General features: G+C 44.9%; 1 protein-coding gene across 1 annotated transcript in view; it reads right to left on the minus strand.

The window, feature by feature from the left end:
• The window catches only part of CACNA2D4 (calcium voltage-gated channel auxiliary subunit alpha2delta 4), a 119,058-nt gene that overhangs the window by 39,922 nt on the left and 56,107 nt on the right, over positions 1-23,029 (minus strand). The window contains exons 25-28 of the mRNA XM_087441931.1: positions 22,925-23,018; positions 11,838-11,933; positions 9,590-9,717; positions 3,471-3,551 (exon numbers count right to left, since the gene is read on the minus strand). Of these exons, the coding sequence (XP_087298057.1) occupies positions 3,471-3,551; positions 9,590-9,717; positions 11,838-11,933; positions 22,925-23,018 (399 nt within the window). The remainder of the gene's footprint in view (positions 1-3,470; positions 3,552-9,589; positions 9,718-11,837; positions 11,934-22,924; positions 23,019-23,029) is intronic.

Raw genomic sequence — 23,029 nt, forward strand, 5'->3', positions numbered from 1 at the left:
CCAATAAAGACTGTATTTTCCTATGTACTTCCTGGTTTCCTTGGGTGGGGAGGGGATGTGGGTGCTGGGAGAGTGGCTTCCTGCCGCCTCACCGCCCCAGTGAGCTGCACGAAGTGCTGCTGGACGTCACCTCAGTGCCCAGAGCTCCACAAGACAGATAAGGAACTCCTGCCCGAGGCCTTGCCTCGGGGCGCCCCCAGGAGAGAAGTGGAGGGCGGAGTTCTGGATTAGCACAGTTCTGTAGCTGCAGCAAGTTCACCCACGTGCTGGCCTGACAGTACAGATATGGGAGCCTCAGGCTGCTTTCACTGGGAGCAGCTTGGCTCACGAGTGCAGAAGGGAAGCTGGAGACCTGTCTCTGCTCTGCGCCCTTGGGTGCTCATTCACACTGAATTGAGGGAGTCCACCCTGGCAGTCAAGGACAGACAGGCCCGTGTGGCAGGCAGGCACGCATTTGCCCAGAGGACCCCACTGTGTAATGGGAGCTGGGGGAGGGGTCCCTAAGAGCAGTTTAGGGGACTTCTCTGCCAGCTAGCTTTCATCAGCCTCGGTGAGGTTGGTGGGGTTTGCTGACATGAAGGTGGAGCCCTGGTTAACCTATTACCATCTTGCACTTTCAAGACTGACTTGAGGAACAAGCAGACGGCACGCTGGGCTTATAAATATGAACCCTCACAGGGCTCAGTAGGTGGGGAATCAGAATTATGGACTGGAGGGCTGGGATGGAGGGGACCAGGAGAGGAGATGAGCGGGAGAGCAAGGCCTCTGGGGCTGTTTGTCCACCCCACGCCCAAGGGACCCACCCCCAGGCCAGGACTGGCCTCTGGCTGACCGGGCCTGGACTGTATGGTTTATTAGTCTCCAGAGACAAAGAAGGAATTTTCTCCTTCCCAGGAGCCTCCCTTTCGATGACACCCCAGTGAGCCAGGCAAACCCCAGGGAAACCTGAACCATCAGGGTCCCCATTCCTGGAGTTCAGCTGGATTCCCGGCAGAACTGAGCTGTTCACCTTTCCTAGGTGGTGACAATTGTGGGGCGCTGCCCTCCTGTAGCCCCAAGACTGATAGCAGACCTGAGAGACCAGTCTTCCCTGAGCCCCACCACAGAAGCAGAGGGTGGGCCCCTCTCCAGCCTGGCACAGGTCAGGGTCACGCACAGAGGGGCTATTCAAGTCTCCCTCCATGAGGAGTGCGCACGCGGAGGTCTGGCGGCTGGGCCATTTGCACGGAAGCAGAACTCGAAGGAGAGCAGCCCTCATGCAGCTCCAGACAGCAGGCCCGCCGCACAAAGGCCTCCGGACAGGGGCACGTGCGTACTGCAGGACGTGTGCTAGAGAAACACACTTGCAGAATACAGCGCCACGGTCATTATGTTCAGCAACATTCCCCAACTACAGCCTGGAGGCCATGGAGAATTGAAAATGGATCCTGATCAAAAAGATTTCTAGAAATGTTGCATAAACTGTTGATAAGTCACCTGCTTAGAGATTAAAATGATCCCTCCTCTTTCATCTGCCCTTCCGTATGAACCTGGGGCATTAGACACACACCCGCCTGGCATGGAGCTACTCCTCTAGCTGGTCCGAGTGCCTTTCTCCCACCTTCTCCCCTTGCTCAGTGCACAGAGCACATATGCAGCCCACCCGCCAGACACCGTGCTCACCTGGTCCTGGAGCACACACGCGCACAGTGCCACCACTGTCCAAGGGATGAAACTGCCAGCACAGCAAACAAGCTGCCTACCCCACCTTGAGCCACAGGCACCTGCTGCCCCAGGATCAGGGAGGCTGAGCCACAGGCCAGGGAGAGGAAATTACAAAGGAGACCGGAAAAAACCCCTGAAGTCTGAAGTCTCCAGTGGCTCATCCATTTCCTGTCACATCCATGTGCCCCAGAGTGTCAGAGTGGTTGGTTGTGTGCAGTGAGTTAAACCAGAGGCACAAGGACACAGTTTCTATGGCAACCCCTCACGGCTCCAATTCAGCTCTGAGTTAAAAATGATATCAAATCATTGGAGACTGCAGGAGAGCGCAGCTGGCAGCCTGACCCCGGGGCCCTTCTCTTTCCTAGACTTCCAGGTGTGTGGGAGCTGAGAAGCCCCACATCATGGAGGGGGCAGCACAGCACAGACTCAGCTGGGACCACAGAACAGTCTTTACGAAGACAAGTTTGGGGTCAAATTTTGGCCTAGAAATGGGTCTGGAATTAGTGGGCTGAGAGAAAAAGACGGCTGAGAAGGCACGGGTCCCTTCCAATGCTGCAGCGTGCGTCCTGCAGGCTGCCAGGGGTGCAAGCGTTTCCTAACGAAGGTGTTGAGCAACGTTAGACAGAGGCATTCTCTCCCCGTCTCTTATCCCAGGGTGGAAAGAAGCCCAGGAGCCCCACTCAGGGCGGCCCTGGGCCCTCCTTGTGGCAAGAAGACGAGTCGGACAATTGCTGCCTGACCGCAGCCTGCTGCTTCCATCCCGTTTGCCCTGAATTCAGCCTGGCAGGGGGGAAACACTGGTCATGCCTGCCCTGCCCCACTCCAGCTGCAGGTGTCCTTCTACCTGGCCAGGGTCCCCCGGGAAAGCAAGACAGGGGCCTGAGTCAAGGATCCATGATGGCTGATGGCTGATGCCTGAGTGCCCACTGACTTAGGCAACTTTTCAGGACATAGCTGGGTCTGAGACACAGAAGCTGAGACCAGGTAAGGAGGGCTTCATCACACAGGCCGGACAGCTCTCAGACCGCGAGACAGACGCCAAGGACGTTTTTAGGCACCAAGAAACTACAAAGTCAGGGACAGCTTGTGAGGGTCATTGGATGCTCTCATCACATTTGAGGCAAATTGCAACACAGGGTAGTGAACCTGGGCCTCAAAGATACGTGATCTGAGTTCAAATTCTAGCCTCATTAATTATTACTTTGGTCAAATAACTTTTCTGTGTCTCAGTTTCCTCATCTGTAAAATGGAGCCAAAAGTATCGGCTTCATCAGATCACCCCGAGGGCTAGATGAGGATGTGCACGGGAGGCAGTTCCCGAGGCGCCTGGCACGGACTGAACACACACATCGAGCTCTCACCGTAGGGTTTAAGTCACAAGCTCCGTTCTCCCTTCAGTGGGGTATTAGACCCACGGCGACGGAAGAGGGAAGCAGCACGCAGAGGAATGGAAAGGAGGACTGGGCTGTAGTCTCTGTCCTGTGTGACCTTGAACAGCTCTCTTAACCTCTCTGGGCTTCATTTTACTCTCTTTATAAATTCTTTTAGTTCTAAGGTTTTATAGTTTTCTAAACACAATGGCTTGGGAAGACTCCACTCCTCCTTGGTCCCACATTTCACCTGGGAAAACGTACAGCTGGAGGACTGCGGCCCTTGAAGGACCACAAGCAGGGGTCCTCCTGTTATTCCTGCGTGCTATTCCTCCTGTTCTGCCTGACGTTGACTCACACCTTCCCGGCCTCAACGGCACAAAGGGCGGCTCCTACCTGCAGCCATGGCCGTCTTCTTGTCCACTGTCACGGCTATAGCTGTGCTCGCCGTTACTACCACCGGCTCACCCGGACTTTCTGGGGAAACAAAAATTGCTGAGTCACTTTCTCAGCACGTGGGGAAGAGTAGTGGTTGGGGTGGGCTGAGAAGAGCAGCGTAAGCACCAGGCAAGGACGTTCCTTGGGTAAGTGAGGGTGGGTTTGGGGACGTTGTCACCGTGCCATCCACCACTGGTCTTTGCAGAGCGCCTCCTAAGTGTCAGGCGCTGCCCACCTTTCTGTGCAGATCTGAACCTGCTGGATACACACACCGTAGCCCCTGGCTGCCTGGCCAGCGCCGTGCTCAGTGTCGCTAGGACACTGTGGGTTTGCTCTGTCTCAGGGCAGCAAATCTGTCTGCTGCTGCCCACCTCACGCTTAGGGACCTTGCTGCAATGCCTCCCACCCAGAAGACTTGTGTGCCATCAAACGATCCTTTTGAGCAGAGAGACAGGTTGCGTTCCAGGACTCCGTGGTGGCTGATCCTGGGTTGTCCTTCATCGGTCACATGAGTCAGAGTGACACTGACAGCCCCTTCAGGAAACCAGACGCCAGGGCTGCATTGGGCACAGAAGGCTGGCTGGCATCTGACACATCCCAGGCACTCCATAAATCCTGGTCGTTGGTGGCCGACCTGCCACCACCTCACCACTGTCCCGCCATGTCCTTTGCTTGCTTTATAGCTGGTTACTGCACTTCTGGGACACACCGCCAGGCTCTGGAAGGGCAAGGGGCTCGCCTTGAGTTGCTTTTCTACCGCTTTTAGGAGAATCGGGCCCCTAGAGGTGCAGAATTTGGGTGGCAATCTCAGCCCTACCTTAAAACAGCTTTCTGGCTCTGAGGTAGTATAGGCCAGTATGTGACCTTGGGCTTCTTAATTTTCACCAGTCTGTGGACCTGGGTTAGCTTTTCAAAGCACTCTTGTCTACGGGTCAAGTTCCATTACTAAAACTTCCAAGAAAGGGGCAAAATTTTATCATGTGCTATCTCGTTAGAACTTTATATCAAATGTTGCTGGAAACAAACAGATCATCAGAACCTTGTTGTGTGGAGACTACTACAGTGTCAGTTTTAAAGGGACTTAACCAGTGGTTTCTCTTATCTGCTACTTAGTTAAGATTACCCATCACACCTTGCTGTAATCAAATATCTCATAGAGATCTAAAATTACTCTGACTCTAGGAGTAAGGTTGTCCTTGACTCTAGGAATTTGCCATGATGAAGCTGCCAGGGATCACAATAGACATAGAAGTTGGCTTCCTCACCTTGCTTCTGGAAGCATCTAGAAGATACTGATGTGGCTGACCCCCTGCAGTATTCTCCAGGCCTGCAGCCTGCTTTCCGGGGCAGAGCTTCCATTGTATGTGTGCTCCAATGGGCACAGGCTTGTAGGAAACACCCAAGGGAAGGCCCTGATGACGCAGTCTCTGGGGACATCAGGAATTTCAGCGCCTGGGTCACCTAGCATCTACCTAGTCCAGCACTTGGGGTGAATGAGTAGTGTTCCAAGTGCTGGTGGGGCAGGGGCCGGGGGCCGGCCCAGGAAGAGGGGGCTATGGAAGCGGGAGTAACAGGCCTAAGCCACCAGGGCATTGGCGAGACTCTGCTCTATGCTGGCAGGCCTCTCAGGCACTGACTGCAAAGGACAGCTCCATGTGAGCAGAACTCAGCTCACCAGGCCCCAGGCAAAGGGCAACAGAGCCAGCTTGGAGAGGCAGAGGGCAACCTCCACTCCCTGGAGCCGCCTCCTCCACCTCCTCAGGGTCCCCCCATTAAAATGCAATTGTTGTTTGCTTTCTTTGGGGAGAATGGGAGTGTGCAGAGGTGTCGACGTCTCTAAGCGTATGCCTGAGCTAAGCCAGAACGCGAGGCTATGGACAGAGAATGAGTCCCTGCTTCCCTACTCAACCGGCCCTTTTGAGTTGCCAGCCTCCTTCTCGTCTCCTCATGGCTCAGTTCCCCACCCACCTGCCCTCCTACCTCACTGCCACAAAAAGCTCCCCCGGCAGCCAGCAGGCCTGCGCCCGGTAACAGCGCAGGCAGCAAGGAGCCCGTCTCCAGGAGCCAGGGGCAGGACTAGGGCCTCACCCCAGAGAACCTCCCCGGACCCTGTGGTAGCCCCTCCATGGGGAGCCCTTTGCACTACTACGGATGGCTCCAGGAAGGAAGAACCACCTTTCTGGCTTGGGGTGGGCAAGGTGGAAAGGGTCCTTCATCTTGGCTTTGAGAACCTCCCTCGTGGGCTCTTCCTGGCCATGACAGCACTCGCTCCTGCCCTGCCCTTCCTGCCTGACACTCAGTGCAGTAAAAAGAGCCTGGACTTTGGTGGGCAGACCTTGGTTTTAGCCTGTCTCTGTGGCTCCCTAGCTGTGTGATCCTGGGCAAGTCACAGAACCTCTCTGAGCCTCAGACTGTCCCTGTGTAAGAAGAGGGGTAAGAACAACACTGTTTTTTTTACTGAGGACTCATTGGTTTATAATATTATATAGATTTCAGGTGTGCATTATTATAATTCTACTTCTGTGTACACTACACTGTGTTCACCACCAAAAGTCTGGTTTCTATCCATCACCACACAAATGACCCCCCACTTTTGCCCTCCCCACACCCTCTTCCCCTCGGGTAACCACCAGTCTGTTCTCTGTGTCTATGTGTGTTTGTTTGTTTATCTTACACATATGAGTGAAATCATACAGTATTTGTCTTTTTCCATCTGACTCATTTCGCTTAGCATAACACCCTCAAGGTCCATCCATGTTGCAAATGGCGAGATTTTCATCTTTTTTAAGGCTGAGTAGTATTCAACTGTATATATATATACTATATCTTTATCTATTCATCTGTTGATGGGCACTTGGGTTGTTTCCAAGCCTTGGCTATTGTAAATAATGCTGCAGTGAACATCAGGGTACATACATCTTTTTGAATTGGTGTTTTTGTGTTCTTTTGATAAATACCCAGAAGTGGCATAGCTAAATCATATGGCAGTTCCATTCTTAATTTTTTGAGGAATCTCTATACTGTTTTTCCATAGTGGCTGCACCAATCTACATTCCTATCAGCAGTGTATGAGGGTTCCCTTTTCTCCAAATCTTCTCCAACACTTATTTCTCATGTTTTTAATAATAGCCATTCTGATGGACATGAGATGATATCTTAATGTAGTTTTGATTTGCATTTCCCTAATAATTAGTAATGTTGAACACATTTTCATATGCCTATTGGCCATCTGTATATCTTCTTTGGAAAAATGTCTGTTCAGATCCTCTGCCCATTTTTTAATCAGGTTGTTTGTTTTTTTGTTGTTGAGTTGTATGAGTTCTTTATATATTTTGGATAATAATCCCTTATTGGATATATGATTTGCAAATATCTTCTCCCAATCTGTAGGTTGTCTTTACGTTTTGTTGATGGTTTCCTTCCTGTGCAGAAGCTTTTTAGTTTGATGTAGTCCCATTTGTTTATTTTTGCTTTTGTTTCCCTCTCCTGAGGAGACATATTCAAAAAGTTATTACTAAGACTGATGTCAAAGAGTGTGCTGCCTATGTTTTTTTTCTAGGAGTTTTATGGTTTCAGGTCTTACATTCAAGTTTTTAATTCATTTTGAGTTAATTTTTGTGTATAGTGTAAGATAGTGAGTCAACATCCATTTATGATAAAAACTCTCAATAAAACGGGTATAGAAGGAAAGTACCTCAACATAATAAAGGCCATATATGACAAACCCACAGCTAACATCATACTTAACAGTGAAAAACTGAAAGCCATCCCTCTAAGAACAGGAACAAGACAAGGGTACCCACTCTCACCACTCTTATTCAACACAGCATTGGAAGTCCTAGCCAGAGCAATTAAACAAGAAAAAGAAATAATAGGCATCCAAATTGGAAAAGAAGAAGTGAAACTGTCTCTATTTGCAGATGACATGATTTTATACATAGAAATCCCGAAAGAATCCACTAAAAAACTATTAGGAATAATAAACGAATACAGTAAAGTTGCAGGGTACAAAAGCAACATACAAAAATCAGTTGCATTTCTATACACTAACAATAAACTAGCAGAAAGAGAAATCAAGAATACAATCCCAGTTACAATCACAACAAAAAGAATAAAATGCCTAGGAATACATTTAACCAAGGAGATGAAAGATCTTACACTGAAAACTATAAGACATTATTGAAAGAAATTGAAGAAGACACAAAAAAATGGAAAGATATTCCATGCTCATGGATTGGAAGAATTAACATAGTTAAAATGTCCATACTTCCTAAAGCAAAATACAGATTCAGTGCAATACCTATCAAAATCCCAATGACATTTTTCACGGAAATAGAACAAAGAATCCCAAAATTTATATGGAACATGAAAGATCCCTGAATAGCCAAAGCAATCCTGAGATAAAAGAACACAACTGGAGGCGTCACATTCCCTGATTTCAAAATATACTACAAAGCTATAGTAATCAAAACAGCATGGTACTGGCACAAAAACAGACACACAGATCAATGGAACAGAACTGAGAGCCCAGAAATAAACCCCCACATTTATGGACAGCTAATGGTTTGACAAGGGAGCCAAGAACATACACTGGAGAAAGGAAAGTCTCTTCAATAAATGGTGTTGGGAAAACTGGACAGCACATGCAAAAGAATGAAACAACATTCTCTTATGGGATTGTGCAGACCAAGTAAATTGTATGTGGAAAAACATTTTGTAAAGCATATTGTACATTGGGTGGAGGGAACAGGCATGGGATGGAGAGGTGGGCTCAAGCATAAGGTGAAGAAGGCATCGAGGGGGCAGACAGGGGGACCTCGTCCCTGCTGCCTGTAGCCCAGGAGGAATTCCTGACCTCCCCCGCTGTCAGCCCAGGGCATTTCCCCATCAGGAAGCTGGAGAGTGGTTTTGGTAGAAGTGGTGGCTGGAAGAGTTTTGGTGGAGGGGCATCTTGAGGGGGAAGTACAACTCTTCATCCAAGTCAACTCCCAGCCAGCCCCTCTCCTTTCAGATGTCTCCTCTCCTCTTTCTCTCCCTCCTCCTCATCGGCTGACTCAGACCTAGATGTGGATACTTTCTAGGCCCTCTCCCTCCACTGTTCTGGGGTCAGGCTCCCCCAGAGGGGACCTGGCAGAGAACTAGCTCTGCTCCAAACTCTCAGACCCCTGGACAAGTCCCTCAACCTGTCTAGACCACAGTCTCTCCAAGTTAAAATCAAGAGGGTGATTTACCCTTCCAGATCCCTTTCTGTTCTAAACATCTTGCGATTTTCTTGGTGCTCTGTTAAAGCCACTTAATGTTTTTTGTGGGGGGGGGGGTCCATTTTTCAGAGTTGGGCTGGGAGCTGGGAGTTGGGTGCCTGCAGCTCTGAAGCCCTTCCTGGTCCTGGGCCTATAGCAATTTGCTGGCAAGGTCCACGGGGCCCCATCCTGGCTGCTCTGCTCCTGTCCTTTGAGCCCTTGGCGGTCTGCCAGCCTGGAGGCGCCCAATTAATACCTGGGGAGTTCTCGAGGAGCAGGCCAGGAGCTCAGGGTTGTGACTCCTGGAAGACCCCAAGTGGGTGGAGACCGGGCTGCCTGCTTTGTTTGGGAAGAGCTTTGGTGGGGCAGCGGACTCCGTAAGTACAGCAGTCCTCCGATGGCAGAATGTCTATTACTTTCATCTGGGTGGTTTAAGGAACTTCCAAAGACACTCCAATGTTTAGAAATAGAAGAATCTTAGAGAGCAACTCTTCCAATATCCTCCTATTTGGAATTTGAGCTAGAATCTAGCTGTTCTTGACTTTTGGGTCAAATCTCTTTCCTTTGTTCTATGCTGGATTTTTAAACACCAACTTTAACTGCTGGCTGGGGAATAAAATGATCCGCCATATATTCAGGGTAGAGAGCAGCCCTGGGGGAGGCATAAGCCAGCTCTCTCAAGTTGCTAACGTGTGCAGGAGGGAGGGTAGGGAGGGAACCTGGAGGTCTGGCCATTCTGTTCCATATCTCATTCCTGCTTCCCACAGAAAGTGCAGCAGGAGGAGGGGTGCCTTGGTCTTGCCCGCCCCCAGGAGCACGGGGAGGGGGGCGGATTACCTGGTCCCTCTGCCGAGCGGAGGTTGAAGACAAAGCTGCCAGCAGGCTGCTCGGCAGCCTGGCGGTACCACAGAGGGAAGTGGTCCATGGTGAACATGCTGGCCTCGTCTTCAGGAGTCAGGAACTTCCTACAAGGAGAAAGAGTTGGTACCTCCCCCCAAATATGGGAACATGTTCATCCCCTTTTCCTTTTTCATACAAGGTCATCCTGCTGGGTGATTCTCCTCTGCTTTAGTAGAGTTGCAGATAGAAAACATTAGCCCCTAAATTGGTATTGCCCCAATGATCCCCAGCAATTCTGCCTTTTCCAGTCTCAAATGCTGCTGCATCTGATGACACATTAGTAGCCAGAAGAGGTATAGGGCCTATTGATGAAAGAATCCCTTCTATCTTTCTGTAAACTCTTGCCTGCAAGGTTTATTTCTTTTGGATGTAGCCTAATTTCTTTTTGTCTGGCTCATTAGGGTGTCTGAGCGAGGAAATTGTAGTCAGCTCTCTCACTGCACTAACAGAGGGGTGTTAATTCCCCCAAAATGGTTACTTCAAAGGTCATTGCCTCTAGGTTTTAGAATGCATTCTGAGTTTTCTTTTTTTGAGCAGCTTTACCTTGCTAATTACAGTTTTGCATTCCCTGAACACACACCAGCCGCCAGAAGGGAGTGTTGATCCAGAAGCAGAGTGGGAGGCAGGGAGAAGCTGGTGGGGGATTAAAAAAGTTCCTTGTGGATAACCCACAAGGGTTACTTGGGGTTAATTGGGGTTTGATTTTAAGAGTGTTTGGCTTACATATTCCAGAAGCAGACCTGCCTTGTTGCACAATACCTGGGCTGCCAGTCCCATCATGACTGAGGTGAAGGGAGCCCTCTGGAGCTGCACACTGCACGCGCAGCCATTAGTGGCGGGAGGCCTGTCTGTGTTGAGATTTCCTTCTTGCATTCTTAGAAGCCTTTTAGAGAGGGTGCAGGGAACACCAAGAATGCTTTCACCCTTCACACGGCCAGGTGTGGCTCACCCCATCCAGCCTTGGCCAGACAAGACGTACATGTGCAGTTTTCTGACTGGGCGTGGAAGTTGAGGGGATGAGGAAGGATGAGCCGGCAGTGAGCTGGAGGAGGTGGCCAGCTGGGGGGGAAAGCTGTTCAAGGCCTTCAGGTGAATCCACAGTTTATGCACCTACGATGATTGTCAGGGCCATCCGAGTCGTGGGCTATGTCCCTAACAGGGCCACAGAAAGGGTTAGTGATGCAGCATGCTCTCCTCTGTTTCCACCTCTCAGGGAGTGAGGGGAGGTGGGGAGAGGGAAGAGCAACTTAATTTGTTTTCCTAGAAAGCCTCAGCTTTCTAGCAAGTGTGGATCTGCCAGAGTCCCGGAAGAAGCTCCAAGAGGGCACTCTGTGGCTGAGTGCGCTTGGATTTAGCGAGAGGAGCAGTGAGTTGGTGGGAGGCAAGGACGATGGGGTCAAACCTGCTTAGGAGCCGCGTGGCTGTTCTCTTCCAGGTGTCTGGTGGCCCTGGCCTACTTAAGCCTCCCGGTTTGCAGAGCGGCAGGGGGCTCTGCTGCCAGCCCCCAGCACCCTTCTCTGGGCTCCCTCCCTCAGCCGCAGCACTCCCTGGCAGAAGGACACCTGGGTGGGCTGGTCCCTGGGTGTTGCAGGATTCTTCCAGAATCAGGGCTTTGTTTAGAGCAGGGTTTCTCAATCTCGGCACTACTGACACTTGGGGCCCACAATCATCGTAGGTGCCATCCTGTGCACTGTAGGATGTTTACAGCATCCCTGGCCTCTACCCACTAGATGCTGTAGCAACCCCCCCAGTTGTGACAACCAAAAATGTCGCTAGACATTGCCAAATGTGCCCCAGGAGGGGGGCAAAATCTCCCCTAGTTGAGAATTGCTGGTTTAGGGGATGGAGAAAGTTGTCGACAAAAGGAGGGGATACAGCCAGAAGAGTTAGCCTGTTACATAGACACTGGTCCCGGGGGGAAAACAATTTCTGGGTTTCTCTCTATGGAAGCGAATCCCTGATCAACCCTGCCAACTTCAAGGTCTTGGCTGCTCTCTTCCCTGATGAGACACTTCCAGGACTTATCTAAGCCTGGGTGGAGGGTTACTGTTCTGACTCACCCAATCTGTAAACCTCATCCCTCCCAACCTCCCTGCTCTCCTGGAGTCCAAGTCTCTGCCTGTCCGCATGCCACAGGAACACCCCTGCAGGGATCCCGCTCCCCAGGGTGCCCAGCTGGACTCACTTGTCGGAGACCTTCTCGGAGCCCACGAACAAGCTGCTTCTGAGGAGGCCGGCCCGGGTGCCCAGGAAGGCCACATCCACCACGCGCTCCGATCCACTACGGGGCAGGCAGAGCAGGGTCATTACCACTCAGGCACTGGTAGGCCCAGGGGGAGGGCTCAGGGAGCACGAGGAAGACCTGAGGGTTGCTAAGCCTCCCCTAATGCCTGGGTTCTGGGGGGCGTTGCATGCACGCACGCACATTCGCCATCCGCGTGGATATCACGTTTGATCCATCAGGTTGACCTAGCGCCCCCTCCCCGCCCCCCGCCCCCCCGGCAGCACCTCTCCTTGTTAATGGGGTCCCCTGGCCCCTGCCTCTATTTTTCAGATCTAGCTCCTAATCTGTCCACTTGGCTTTCGGGGGATTTGGCTATGGGAGACTGAGGAACTCAGGAAGAGAGGCTTTGTCTCGTGACCTAAGGAGTAGTAACGTCCCACAACCGGCGCATGCCTAGCACCTCACAGTGTGAAAGGCCTGTCACTTATTCGCCTCCTTACTGATACGGCAAAGGAGGTGGGGCAGATTGTCCACACCCACCCAAGAGAAGTCCTGGTGGACTTCATCAACTTGCCCTCAACATTTGGAAAAAAGAAATCTATTAGCTAGCTGAAGTGTAACTAATTTTTCTCACAGTCTCAGCTCCATACTGCTATGACAATGGCACTAGGGTGGGAGTCGTCACTTTATTTAAAAATTTTTTAAAATTTCAGCTTTATTGAGGTATAATTAACATATAAATTGTAAGATATTTAAAGTGTACATTGTGATGATTCGATAGACAGAGACAATGTAAAAGGATTCCTCTCATTTGTTAATTAACATATCCATCACCTCACATAGTTATCTCTTGTTTTGGTGATAACATTTAAGTTCTACTCTCTTAGGAAATTTCAATACACAATACAATGTTATCAACCATAGTCACTGTGTTATACATTTGATCCGCAGACCTTATTTGTCTCGTAGCTGAAAGTTTGTACCCTTTTACTGACCTCTCCCTATTTCCCCCGCCTCCCAGTCCTTGGCAATCACTTTTCTACTGTTTCTATGAGTTTTACTTTTTTTTTTAGATTCCACATATAAATGATATCATGCAGTGTTTGTCTTTCTCTGTCTGACTTACTTCACTTAGCATAATACCCTCAAGGTCCATCCATGTTGTCACAAATGGCAGGATTTCCTTCTTTGTTATGGCTGAATAGCATTCTATTGTATATCTATACCACATCTTCTTTATTCATTCACCGATTGATGGACATTTAGGTTGTTTCCATGTCTTGGCTATTGTGAATGTTGCTGCAGTGAACATGGGAGTGCAGATATCTCTTCAACATCCTGTTTTCATTGTCTTTGGATACATAGAAGTGGAATTGCTGGATCATATGATAGTTCTATTTTTAACTTTTTGAGAAACCTCCATACTGTTTTCCATAGTTGCTGCACCAGTTTACATTCCTATCAATAGTACACAAGGGTTCCCTTTTCTCCACATCCTCATCAACACGTTATCTTAAAGATTTTTTATTTATTCATTTTTTCCCCCCAAAGCCCCAGTAGATAGTTGCATGTCATAGATTCACATCCTTCTAGTTGCTGTACGTGGGACTCGGCCTCGGGTTGGACGGAGAAGTGGTGCCTCGGGGCGCGCCCGGGATCCGAAGTGGTGCCTCGGGGCGCGCCCGGGATCCGAACCCGGGCCGCCAGCATCAGAGCGCGCGCACTTAACCGCCAAGCCACGGAGCCGGCCCTCAACACGTTATCTTTTGTCTTTTTGGTAATAGCCATTCTAACAGGTGTAAGATGGTATCTCATTGCGGTTTTGAGACAATGCATTTCCCTGATGATTAGTGATGTTGAGCACCTTTTCATGTACCTGTTAACCTTTGTCTGTCTCCTTTAAAAACATGTCTATTCAGGTACTCTGCCTATTTTTTAATTGGATTGTTTGTTTTTTTGCTACTGAATTGTATGAGTTCTTCATATATTTTGGATATTAACCCCTTATCAGATAGATGATTTGCAAATATTTTCTTTCTGTAGGTTGTCTTTTCATTTTGTTGATGGTTTCCTTTGCTGTGTGGAAGTTTTTTAGTTTGATGTAGCTCCACTTGTTTATTTTTGCTTTTGTTGCCTTTGTTTTTGGTGTCAAATCCAAAAAATCATTGCCAAGACTGATGTAAAGGAGCTTATCCCCCGTGTTTTCTTCTAGGAGTTGTATGGTTTCTGGTATTACATTCAAGTCTTTAATCCATTTTGAGTTGGTTTTTGTGTATGGTGTTAGATAATGGTCCAGTTTCATTGTTTTGCATGTGGCTGTCCAGTTTTCCCAACACCATTTATTGAAGAGACTGTCATTTCCTCATTGTATACTCTTAGCTCCTTTGTCGTAAATTAATTGACCACATATGTGTGGGTTTATTTCTGGGTTCTCTATTCTATTCCATTGATCTATGTGTCTGCTTTTATGCCAATGCCATATTGTTTTGATTACTATAGCTTTATAATGTAGTTTGAAATTAGGAAGTGTGATGCCTTCAGCTTTGTTTTTCTTGCTGAAGATTGCTTTGGCTATTCAGGACTTTTGTGGATCCATACAAATTTTAGGATTGTTTGTTCTATTTCTGTGAAAAATGCCATGTGTGTGGTGATGGGTTGTAATTAGTATTTTGGTGGTGAACATGATGTAATCTATGCAGAAATAGAAGTACAATGATGTACACCTGAAATTTTTACAATGTTATAAACCAATGTTACTGCAATAAACAAAAAATTAAAAAAAAAATTAAAGACAAATAGTCACAAAAAAAAATGCCATTGGAATTAAAAACATTTTTTTTACTTGAAATATAATTGACATACATTATACTAGTTTCAGGTGTACAACATAGTGATTCAATGTCTATGTACATTATGAAATGATCACCACAATAAGTCTAGTTACTATCCATCAGCGTAAGAAGTTAATACAATATTATTGACTATATTCCTCGTAGAGTACATTACATTTCCATGACCTATTCATTTTATAACTGGAAGTTCATACCTCCCGATCACCCTCATCCATTTCGCTCACCCCCAAACCCCCTCCCCTCTGGTAACCACCAGTCTGTTCTCTCTATCTATGAGTCTGGCTTTGTTTTGTTTTGCTTGCTCATTTGTTTTGTTTTTTAGATTCCACATATAAGTGAAATCATAAGGTATTTGTCTTTATCTGTCTGACTTATTTCACTTAGCATAATACCTTCTAGGTCCATCCATGTTGCTGCAAATGGCAAGATTTCATTCTTTTTATGGCTGAGTAATATTCCATTATATATCACATCTTTATCCATTTATCTATCGATGGACGCTTAGATTGCTTCCGTATCTTGGCTATTGTAAATAATGCCACAATGAACATGGGGGCACGTATATCTTTTCAAATTAATGTTTTTGGTTTTTTTGGATAAATATCCAGAAGTGGAATTGCTCGATTGTGTGGTAGTTCTATTTTTAATTTTTTGAGAAACCTCCATACTGTTTTCTATAGTAGCTACACCAATTTACATTCCCGTCAACAGTGTTTGAGGATTCCCTTTTCTCCACATCCTTTCCAACACTTGTTATTTCTTATCTTTTTGATAATAGCCATTCTGACAGATGTGAAGTAATATCTCATTGTGATTTTGATTTGCATTTCTCTAATAATTAATGATGTTGAGCACCTTTTCATGTGCCTGTCGGCCATCTGTATGTCTTCTTTGGAAAAATGTCTAGTCAAATCCTCCGCCCATTTTTTAATCAGAATGTTCATTTTTTTTTGATGTTTAGTTGTATGAGTTCTTTATATATTTTGGATATTAACCCCTTATTGAATATATGATTTGCAAATATCTTCTCCCATTCAGTAGGTTGCCTTTTCATTTTGTTGATGGTTTCCTTTGCCGTGCAGAAGTTTTCTAGTTTGATGTAGTCACAGTTGTTTATTTTTGCTTTTGTTGCCCTCGCCTGTGGAGTCAGATCCAAAAAAATACTGATTGCTAAGACTGAAGTCAAGGAGCTTATCCCCCATGTTTTCTGCTACGAGTTTTATGGTTTGAGGTCTTACATTCAAGTCTTTAATCCACTTGGAGTTAATTTTTGTGTATGGTGTAAGATAGTGGTCCAGTTTCACTCTTTTGTATGTGGCTATCCAGTTTTCCCAACACTATTTATTGAAGAGACTGTCCTTTTCTCATTACAGTTCTTGCCTCCTTTGTCGTGGATTAATTCACCATATATGTGTTGGTTTATTTCTGGGGTTTTTATTCTGTTCCATTGATCTGTGTGTCTCTTTTCATGCCAATACCATACTGTTTTAGTTACTATAGCTTTGTAGTATAGTTTGAAATCAGGAAGCATGATACCTCTAGCTTTGTTCTTCTTTCTTAAGATTACTTTGGCTATTCAGGTTCCATACAAATTTTAGAATTATTTGTTCTTATTCTGTGAAAAATGGCATTGGTATGTTGATAGGGATTGCATTTAATTTGTATATTGCTTTGGGTAGTGTGGACATTTTAACAATATTAATTCTTCCAATCCATGAGCACAGTATATCTTTCCATTTATTTGTATTTTCTTCAATTTCTTTCATCAATATCTGATAGTTTTCAGAGCACAGTAACCACTTCCTTGGTTAAATTTAGTCCTAAGTATTTTCTTCTTTTTCATGCAATTATAAATGGGATTGTTTTCTTAATTCCTCTTTCTGATAGTTTGTTATTAGTGTATAGAAATGCAACTTATTTTTGTATCTTGGCTTGTACCTGCAACTTTACTGAATTCATTTATTAATTCTAACAGTTTTTTTGTTGGAATCTTTAGGGTTTTCTACATATAATATCATGTCATCTGCAAATAGAGACAGTTTTACTTTTTTCTTTTCCATTTGGGTGCCGTTTATTTCTTTTTCTTGCCTAATTGCTGTGGCTAGGACTTCCAGTGCTATGTTGAATAAAACTGATGAGAGTGGGCATCCTTGTCTTGTTCTTGATCTTAGAGGAAAAGCTTTCAGCTTTTCACTGTTAAGTATGATGTTAGCTGTGGGCTTGTCATATACGGCCTTTATTTCATCACTTCTAACTTTATTAACATTCTTGCCCCAGCTCAATTTATTGTAGTCTATTATCCATTTCTCTCAGTGCCTGGATCAGTGGCTTTAGTGAATGTACAAAGTAGGCATTACCCAAAGCATTGCCGAGGGGAAGCATTTTTTTCATCAAGGCTCAGCTGTTGGGTTGTTGGGGTTACCCTAATGGAATTCTGTGATGGAGGCTGCACTATGCAATGTCAACTGAAAGTACCTAAAACTGGATTAAACTACTTGGTCTACAGTCTGGAAAATCACTGAGGAAAGGGTCTGGAGGCATAGGCAGGGACTGGTCCCTCTCCAGTGTTGTAGAGACCAGGCTCTTACAGGATATGCGCTGGAATCATATGGGAACTTAAACAGACACCAGAGCCCTGCACTGGATCCACTCAGTCAGAATCCCTGGGGGTGGGGCGTAAGTGCCTGTGTAGCTCTAAAAAGCTTCCCAATGCAATTCTTTATTCAAAGTGGAGAGAACAGCCTAATGTGCCTCCACACCTGTAACCCAGCTTCCACCGTTACCAGCCCATGCCAGTCTTGTTCCATCTACAGCTGCCCGCTCCAGCCCCTCAACTAGACTATTTTGAAGCAAATCCCAGATATCATTTCATTAGTAAATATTTTAATTTGTATCATTAAAATATAAGGAATTAAAAAACAAAGCCCTCAATGCCATTATCACCCCCCCCACACACACAATTTCTTAATATCATCAAATAATCCATTAGCCTCATGAATTTTAAGTTTGTTTGAATAAGAATCTGACTAGGGTCCATGGTTGATATGTCTCTTCTCTTTCTCTCTCTTCATTGAGATATAATTCATATACAATACAGTCCATCTATTTAAAGTGTACAATTCAGTGGTTTTTAGTGTATTCACACAGTTGGCAACCATCACCACAGTCAATTTTAGAACATTTCATCATCTTAAGAAGAAACTCCACACCCATTAGGAGTCACCTTCAGTCTCTTTTAAACGTAATTCCCCTTTTCTCTCCTCTCTCCTTCCCTCGTTCTTTCCCTGCAATTTATTTGCTGAACAAACTGGGTCATTTGTCCTATGGAGTTTCTCACACTCCGGAATTGGCTGATTGCAGGGCTGTGGTGTTATTTAGCATGCTCTCTTGGCTCCTGTATTTCTCATAAAATAACATTTAGACCTAGGCGCCTGATTTTTGCAGGCGATGTGTTCTTTGTCAAGAGGCACACACTATCTCATTGACCAGAGGTTGCAAAATAGGGATATTCCTTTATTTCTTCCTTGTTTTATTTTTACGTGAAATACGTGTAGAAAGAAAAACTTCTCTTCATCAATATTTGTTTATCCTGAGGTACAATTTGTACAGGAGAGGTAGGATAAATTATTGAATCTTTCTGTTTATTTACCAGTTTTTAGAATAATGAGTTGGTTTCCTAACATCTTCCAAAGATGGCCAATGAGAGTTTGTTTTTTTTCAGTATCATTATGAACACAGGATTTTAGCATATTTAATGTGCTTTAATCCATTGCAGTCATTATTATTTTTGCTGCTCTAATTGTCCCACATTTGGCCAGTGAAGGCCTCTGCAGGTCAGCTCTGGGGTCCTTTTGGCACAATCTCATTAGTCTTTAGTAACTTCTTGTTTCCTGGTATGACAAGACGCTCCCGGCTCATTTTGTACATTTCCCGCCCTCTTCCCTGGATCAGACATTTCTCCAAGGGTCACTGACTCGTGTTAATGAGGACTTCTTAATGTGGATATTGAAAGTCCACAATCTGGGTCTGGAGTACTCATTGAGGTTGGTCCTTTCAGTGAGCAGAGTTAGGATATCCTTTTTGTTTCTTCAAGAGAAAATACATCATGAGTTGAAATTGATATTTCCAATTCATACTTAGCATTAACATCTAAACTTAACTTCTTTGATTTTTAAAATTTGCATCTCTTTTCTCTTTTGTTGAAAATCTTGGTCCCTAATAACATTAACATAATATTATTTTCTCTATCTATCTATATGGTTTGAGAATAACAGTGCCAATATTGTTTCTAGCAATGTGATTATTGAACACAATTTCAGATTTTATTTATTCAGTGTTTACAGTTCTTTGTTTTAAAGTCCCTTGAGGGCCAGCCCCGTGGCTTAGCGGTTAAGTGCATGCGCTCCGCTACTGGCGGCCTGGGTTCGGATCCCTGGCGCGCACCGATGCACCGCTTCTCCGGCCATGCTGAGGCTGCGTCCCACATACAGCAACTAGAAAGATGTGCAACTATGACATACAACTATCTACTGGGGCTTTGGGGGAAAAAAAAAGGAGGAGGATTGACAATAGATGTTAGCTCAGAGCTGGTCTTCCTCAGCAAAAAGGAGGATTAGCATGGATGTCAGCTCAGGGCTGATCTTACTCACACACACAAAAAAATCCCTTGAAGGAATTCCCCTATGTATGGTTATTTCATGAACTTGATACACAGTTAGGTTTGTTTGTTTCATTTGCATTCATTTTTTAGACATGACTTTTTAAAATTTAATTTAATTTTATAATGATATAAAGCATTTACATGGTTCCAGAGTCAAATACACAAAATAAGGCATATGCAGAAGAGTCTATCTCTGTCTCCATCCCCTTCTTCCTTCACTCTCTCTGTAGGTAATCTTTTTTGTTTGCTTGTTTATTGTTCCATTAAAAAATATATATGTATATATTTATATATGTGTAAATAACTGTGAAAATATGTTGGTATTTCTTCTTTTTAGATAAACAGTGGCAGTATTATATACACTTCTCTCCATTGCTGAGACCATTGCATAGCAGTAGAGAGATTTTCCTCCTCTTTTACAGCTACATAGCATTCCACTATGTGGATCTACCGTGCTTTATTTAACTAGGTGCCTACTGATGGACATTTAGCTTATTTCCAATCCTTTACTGTTATAAACGGTATTATGATGGATAGCTCCTGTGTATGTCTTTTCCTATTTTTGCCTGTAAATTTTTAGGATATGTTCTCCTAGAAGTGGGATTGCTGGGTCAAAGAGGAAATGTATACGTAATTTTGTTAGATATTGTCAAATTCCCCGCCATAGGCTCTGAAACATTTTGTGTTCCTGCCAACAATATACAAGAGTGCCTGGTCCCCCACAGCCTCGCCAACCATGCACATCAACAAACATCACTGGTGATCTATCGAATGAGTGACAAATAGAATCTTAGTATAGTTTTAATTTGCATTCCTTTTATTATGAGCTAGATCAAGCATTTTTTTTTCATTTATTTAAAGACTATTTGCATGTATTCTCTGTGAACTGTCCATATCTCTTGATCATTTTTCCTATAAAGTGGCTGGTCTTTTATTTATTTTTGAAGTTCTTTATCTATCATGAATATATACTGTAGGGATAGTAACCTTTTATTTGTTTTATAAGTTGCAAACAAACCAGTTTGTCATTTCTCTTTTCACCTTGCTCATGTTTTTATTTTTCCCAAATAAACATTTCTATGTTGTTAAATCTATCAGTCATTCCCTTATTGCTTCTGAATGTGAGTCATCATTGGGAAAGGTTTCCCCACTCCTGGATTTTAGAGCAATTGGCTCTTGTTTCCTTTCAGTACTTACACGGTCTCCTTTTTCACATGAGTCATTTGGACTTTGTCCAGGTGTATGGTGTGAGGAAAGAATACGATTTTCTCATTCTCCATATGGCTCCCAACCCCGTTAGTAAAAAGCCCATCTCTCCCTCACAGACTCGACATGATGCCTTTGCCATGTACTAAATTTCCACATGCATTTAGATGAATTTCTGGATTTTCCATTCTGTTTCCTTGGTCTGCCTGTCTCTTCATGTGCCAATACCACACTTTATAAATTGTAGAGATTTTGTAATAAGTTTTAATATCTTGGTAGAACTAACCTTCCTTCATTGTTTTTCATTTTCAGGGTTTTCCTAGCTATTCTTGCCTGTTCTTCCAAATGAACTTTATAATCGATTTATCTGGATCCAGATAAGTATTGACAGCATATTTATTGTGATTGCATTAAATTTATAAATTAACTGAGGAAGAATTAATATCTTTGTGATGTTGAGTCTTCCTAACCAAAAACAATAAATATCTTTCCGTTTGTTCAAGTCTACTTTTGTGTCTTTCAGGAGTGTTTTATAATTTTCCTTATGTAAGTTTTTGGACATTTCTCATAGTTTATGCCTGGGTATTTTGTTATATATATATTTTTGCTCTGCTAAATAGGCCTTTTCATATTATCTTTTATCTGGTTTTTGTTTGTATAGATAAAGGTTATCAACTTTTGAATGTTAATATTATAAATTGCTACTTCACTAAATTCTCTTACTGTTTATAGTGGTTTTCCTATTAATTCTTTTGTGGTTTCCAGGTATATAATCACATTGTCTTTAAACCGACATAACTTACTTCTTCCTTTCCAATTCTCATGGCCTGTAGGTGGGCTCCCTCATCTAACTGCGCTGACTCCCCCTCCTGGCCTTGCTGAACAGTAGTAGGGAGACTGAGCGTGCACATCTCGCTCCTGTCTTTAGTAAGAGAGTCTCTGGCCTCGTTAAGATGTTGACTTTCAGGCTTAGGTCAATTTTAATTTTATTGAGTGGTTTTTAAAAATATGAATGGGTATTAATACATGGATATTAATACAATATCCATTATTGTTCAGATATCTTTTCTGCACCTATGGAGATGATTATATGATTTTACCCCTTAGCTTTATCTAATATTAATATGACCTTGGGTGAGTTGGTTATCTCACCCTGCCTCGGTTTCCTCATCTGTAAAATGGAGATAATGACAGTACCTATGTTGTAGGATTGTTGTGAGAATCAAATGGGTTAACATACTCTAAGTACTTAGAGCAGTGCCTGGCCCACTGTGTTTTTGTCCTTTCTTTACTTTAGTTTTATTTAATTTTGAATAGTAGTACATTCACATGATTCAAAATTGTACCAAAAAGTTATACAGTGAAAATGGTCCCTTCCATCCCTGTTTCAGTTACCTGTTTTTCTAACTGAAGCAACTAGTGAGAACTGTTTCCTTTTTAGTCTTCCAGAGATATTTTATATATATGTACGTATACACACATACTATGTTTTTCCCTCTTTTAACAGAAACGATAGCATAACATGCACAGTGTACTGCATGTTGCTTTTTTAAAGATGTGATCGTTCCTATAAAATTCTGTTGGTGTCTTCATTAGGATAGCATTAATTAAACTACCGAATGTCTAGGAGAGGTTTGACATCTTCAAGTTGTTGATGTTGAATCTTCCTATTGAGGAATAAGGTGTGGCCCACTGTGTTCCTAACCTCATTAATATCTTACACCCTCTCCACACTTGTGCGCGCACGCGCGCACACACACACACACACACTCACATACCATTCATCTCTTCTTTCCACCTGTCCACTAAACACGAAAGCACCAGGTAAGGATCAGCAAAGGGAGGGAGGCAATCTACGGCACTGGGAATCACTGAGGTCAGCTTTGTCCTTTGGGGTGTCTCGACCTTTCCTGCTGGAAACAAGGCCCTGATCCTCCTGAACAGCTCTCTCCAGGGCATTTTGGCTATGGGCTCTCACAGCTTGAGCCCAACCTTGAGAGAGGGGTTCTTGGGGTGGAGCTGCTGTGGTGGGTTGGGGGACCTATGCTGGGGGACCTGCACTGGTGCTTTTTCAGAGAGGAGAGAGGGCAGCAGCATGTGCAGTGTATGGAAGATTTGCCAAGCCCCTGTTTCACTGGGGCTGCATAAAGGTCGTTCTCGCTCCCCCCACATCTTCCCACCCTCATCGCCATTCATCTTAGGCCAGAGCACGTGGGTGGTCTCCTGAGCTGCCGGCCAGGTAGTGGGAGGGACCCTGACTCAGCCAAGGGAATCCTAGGGGCCAGAACTGCTTTCTCTTCCTAGAACCCTCAGCCCCAGCTGGCACCTACTCAGAGGTGTTGAGAGCCAGCGCGGTCCAGTAGGCTTCCATGGGCGCCGTCACCACTGCGTCAAACAATACCTCCTGCACCAACTCTTCATCACCTGGGGGCAAA

Source organism: Ceratotherium simum, chromosome 17 (genome assembly GCF_057802395.1).
Source record: "Ceratotherium simum simum isolate JZ-2026a chromosome 17, ASM5780239v1, whole genome shotgun sequence".
NCBI classification, from domain to species: Eukaryota; Metazoa; Chordata; class Mammalia; order Perissodactyla; family Rhinocerotidae; genus Ceratotherium; species Ceratotherium simum.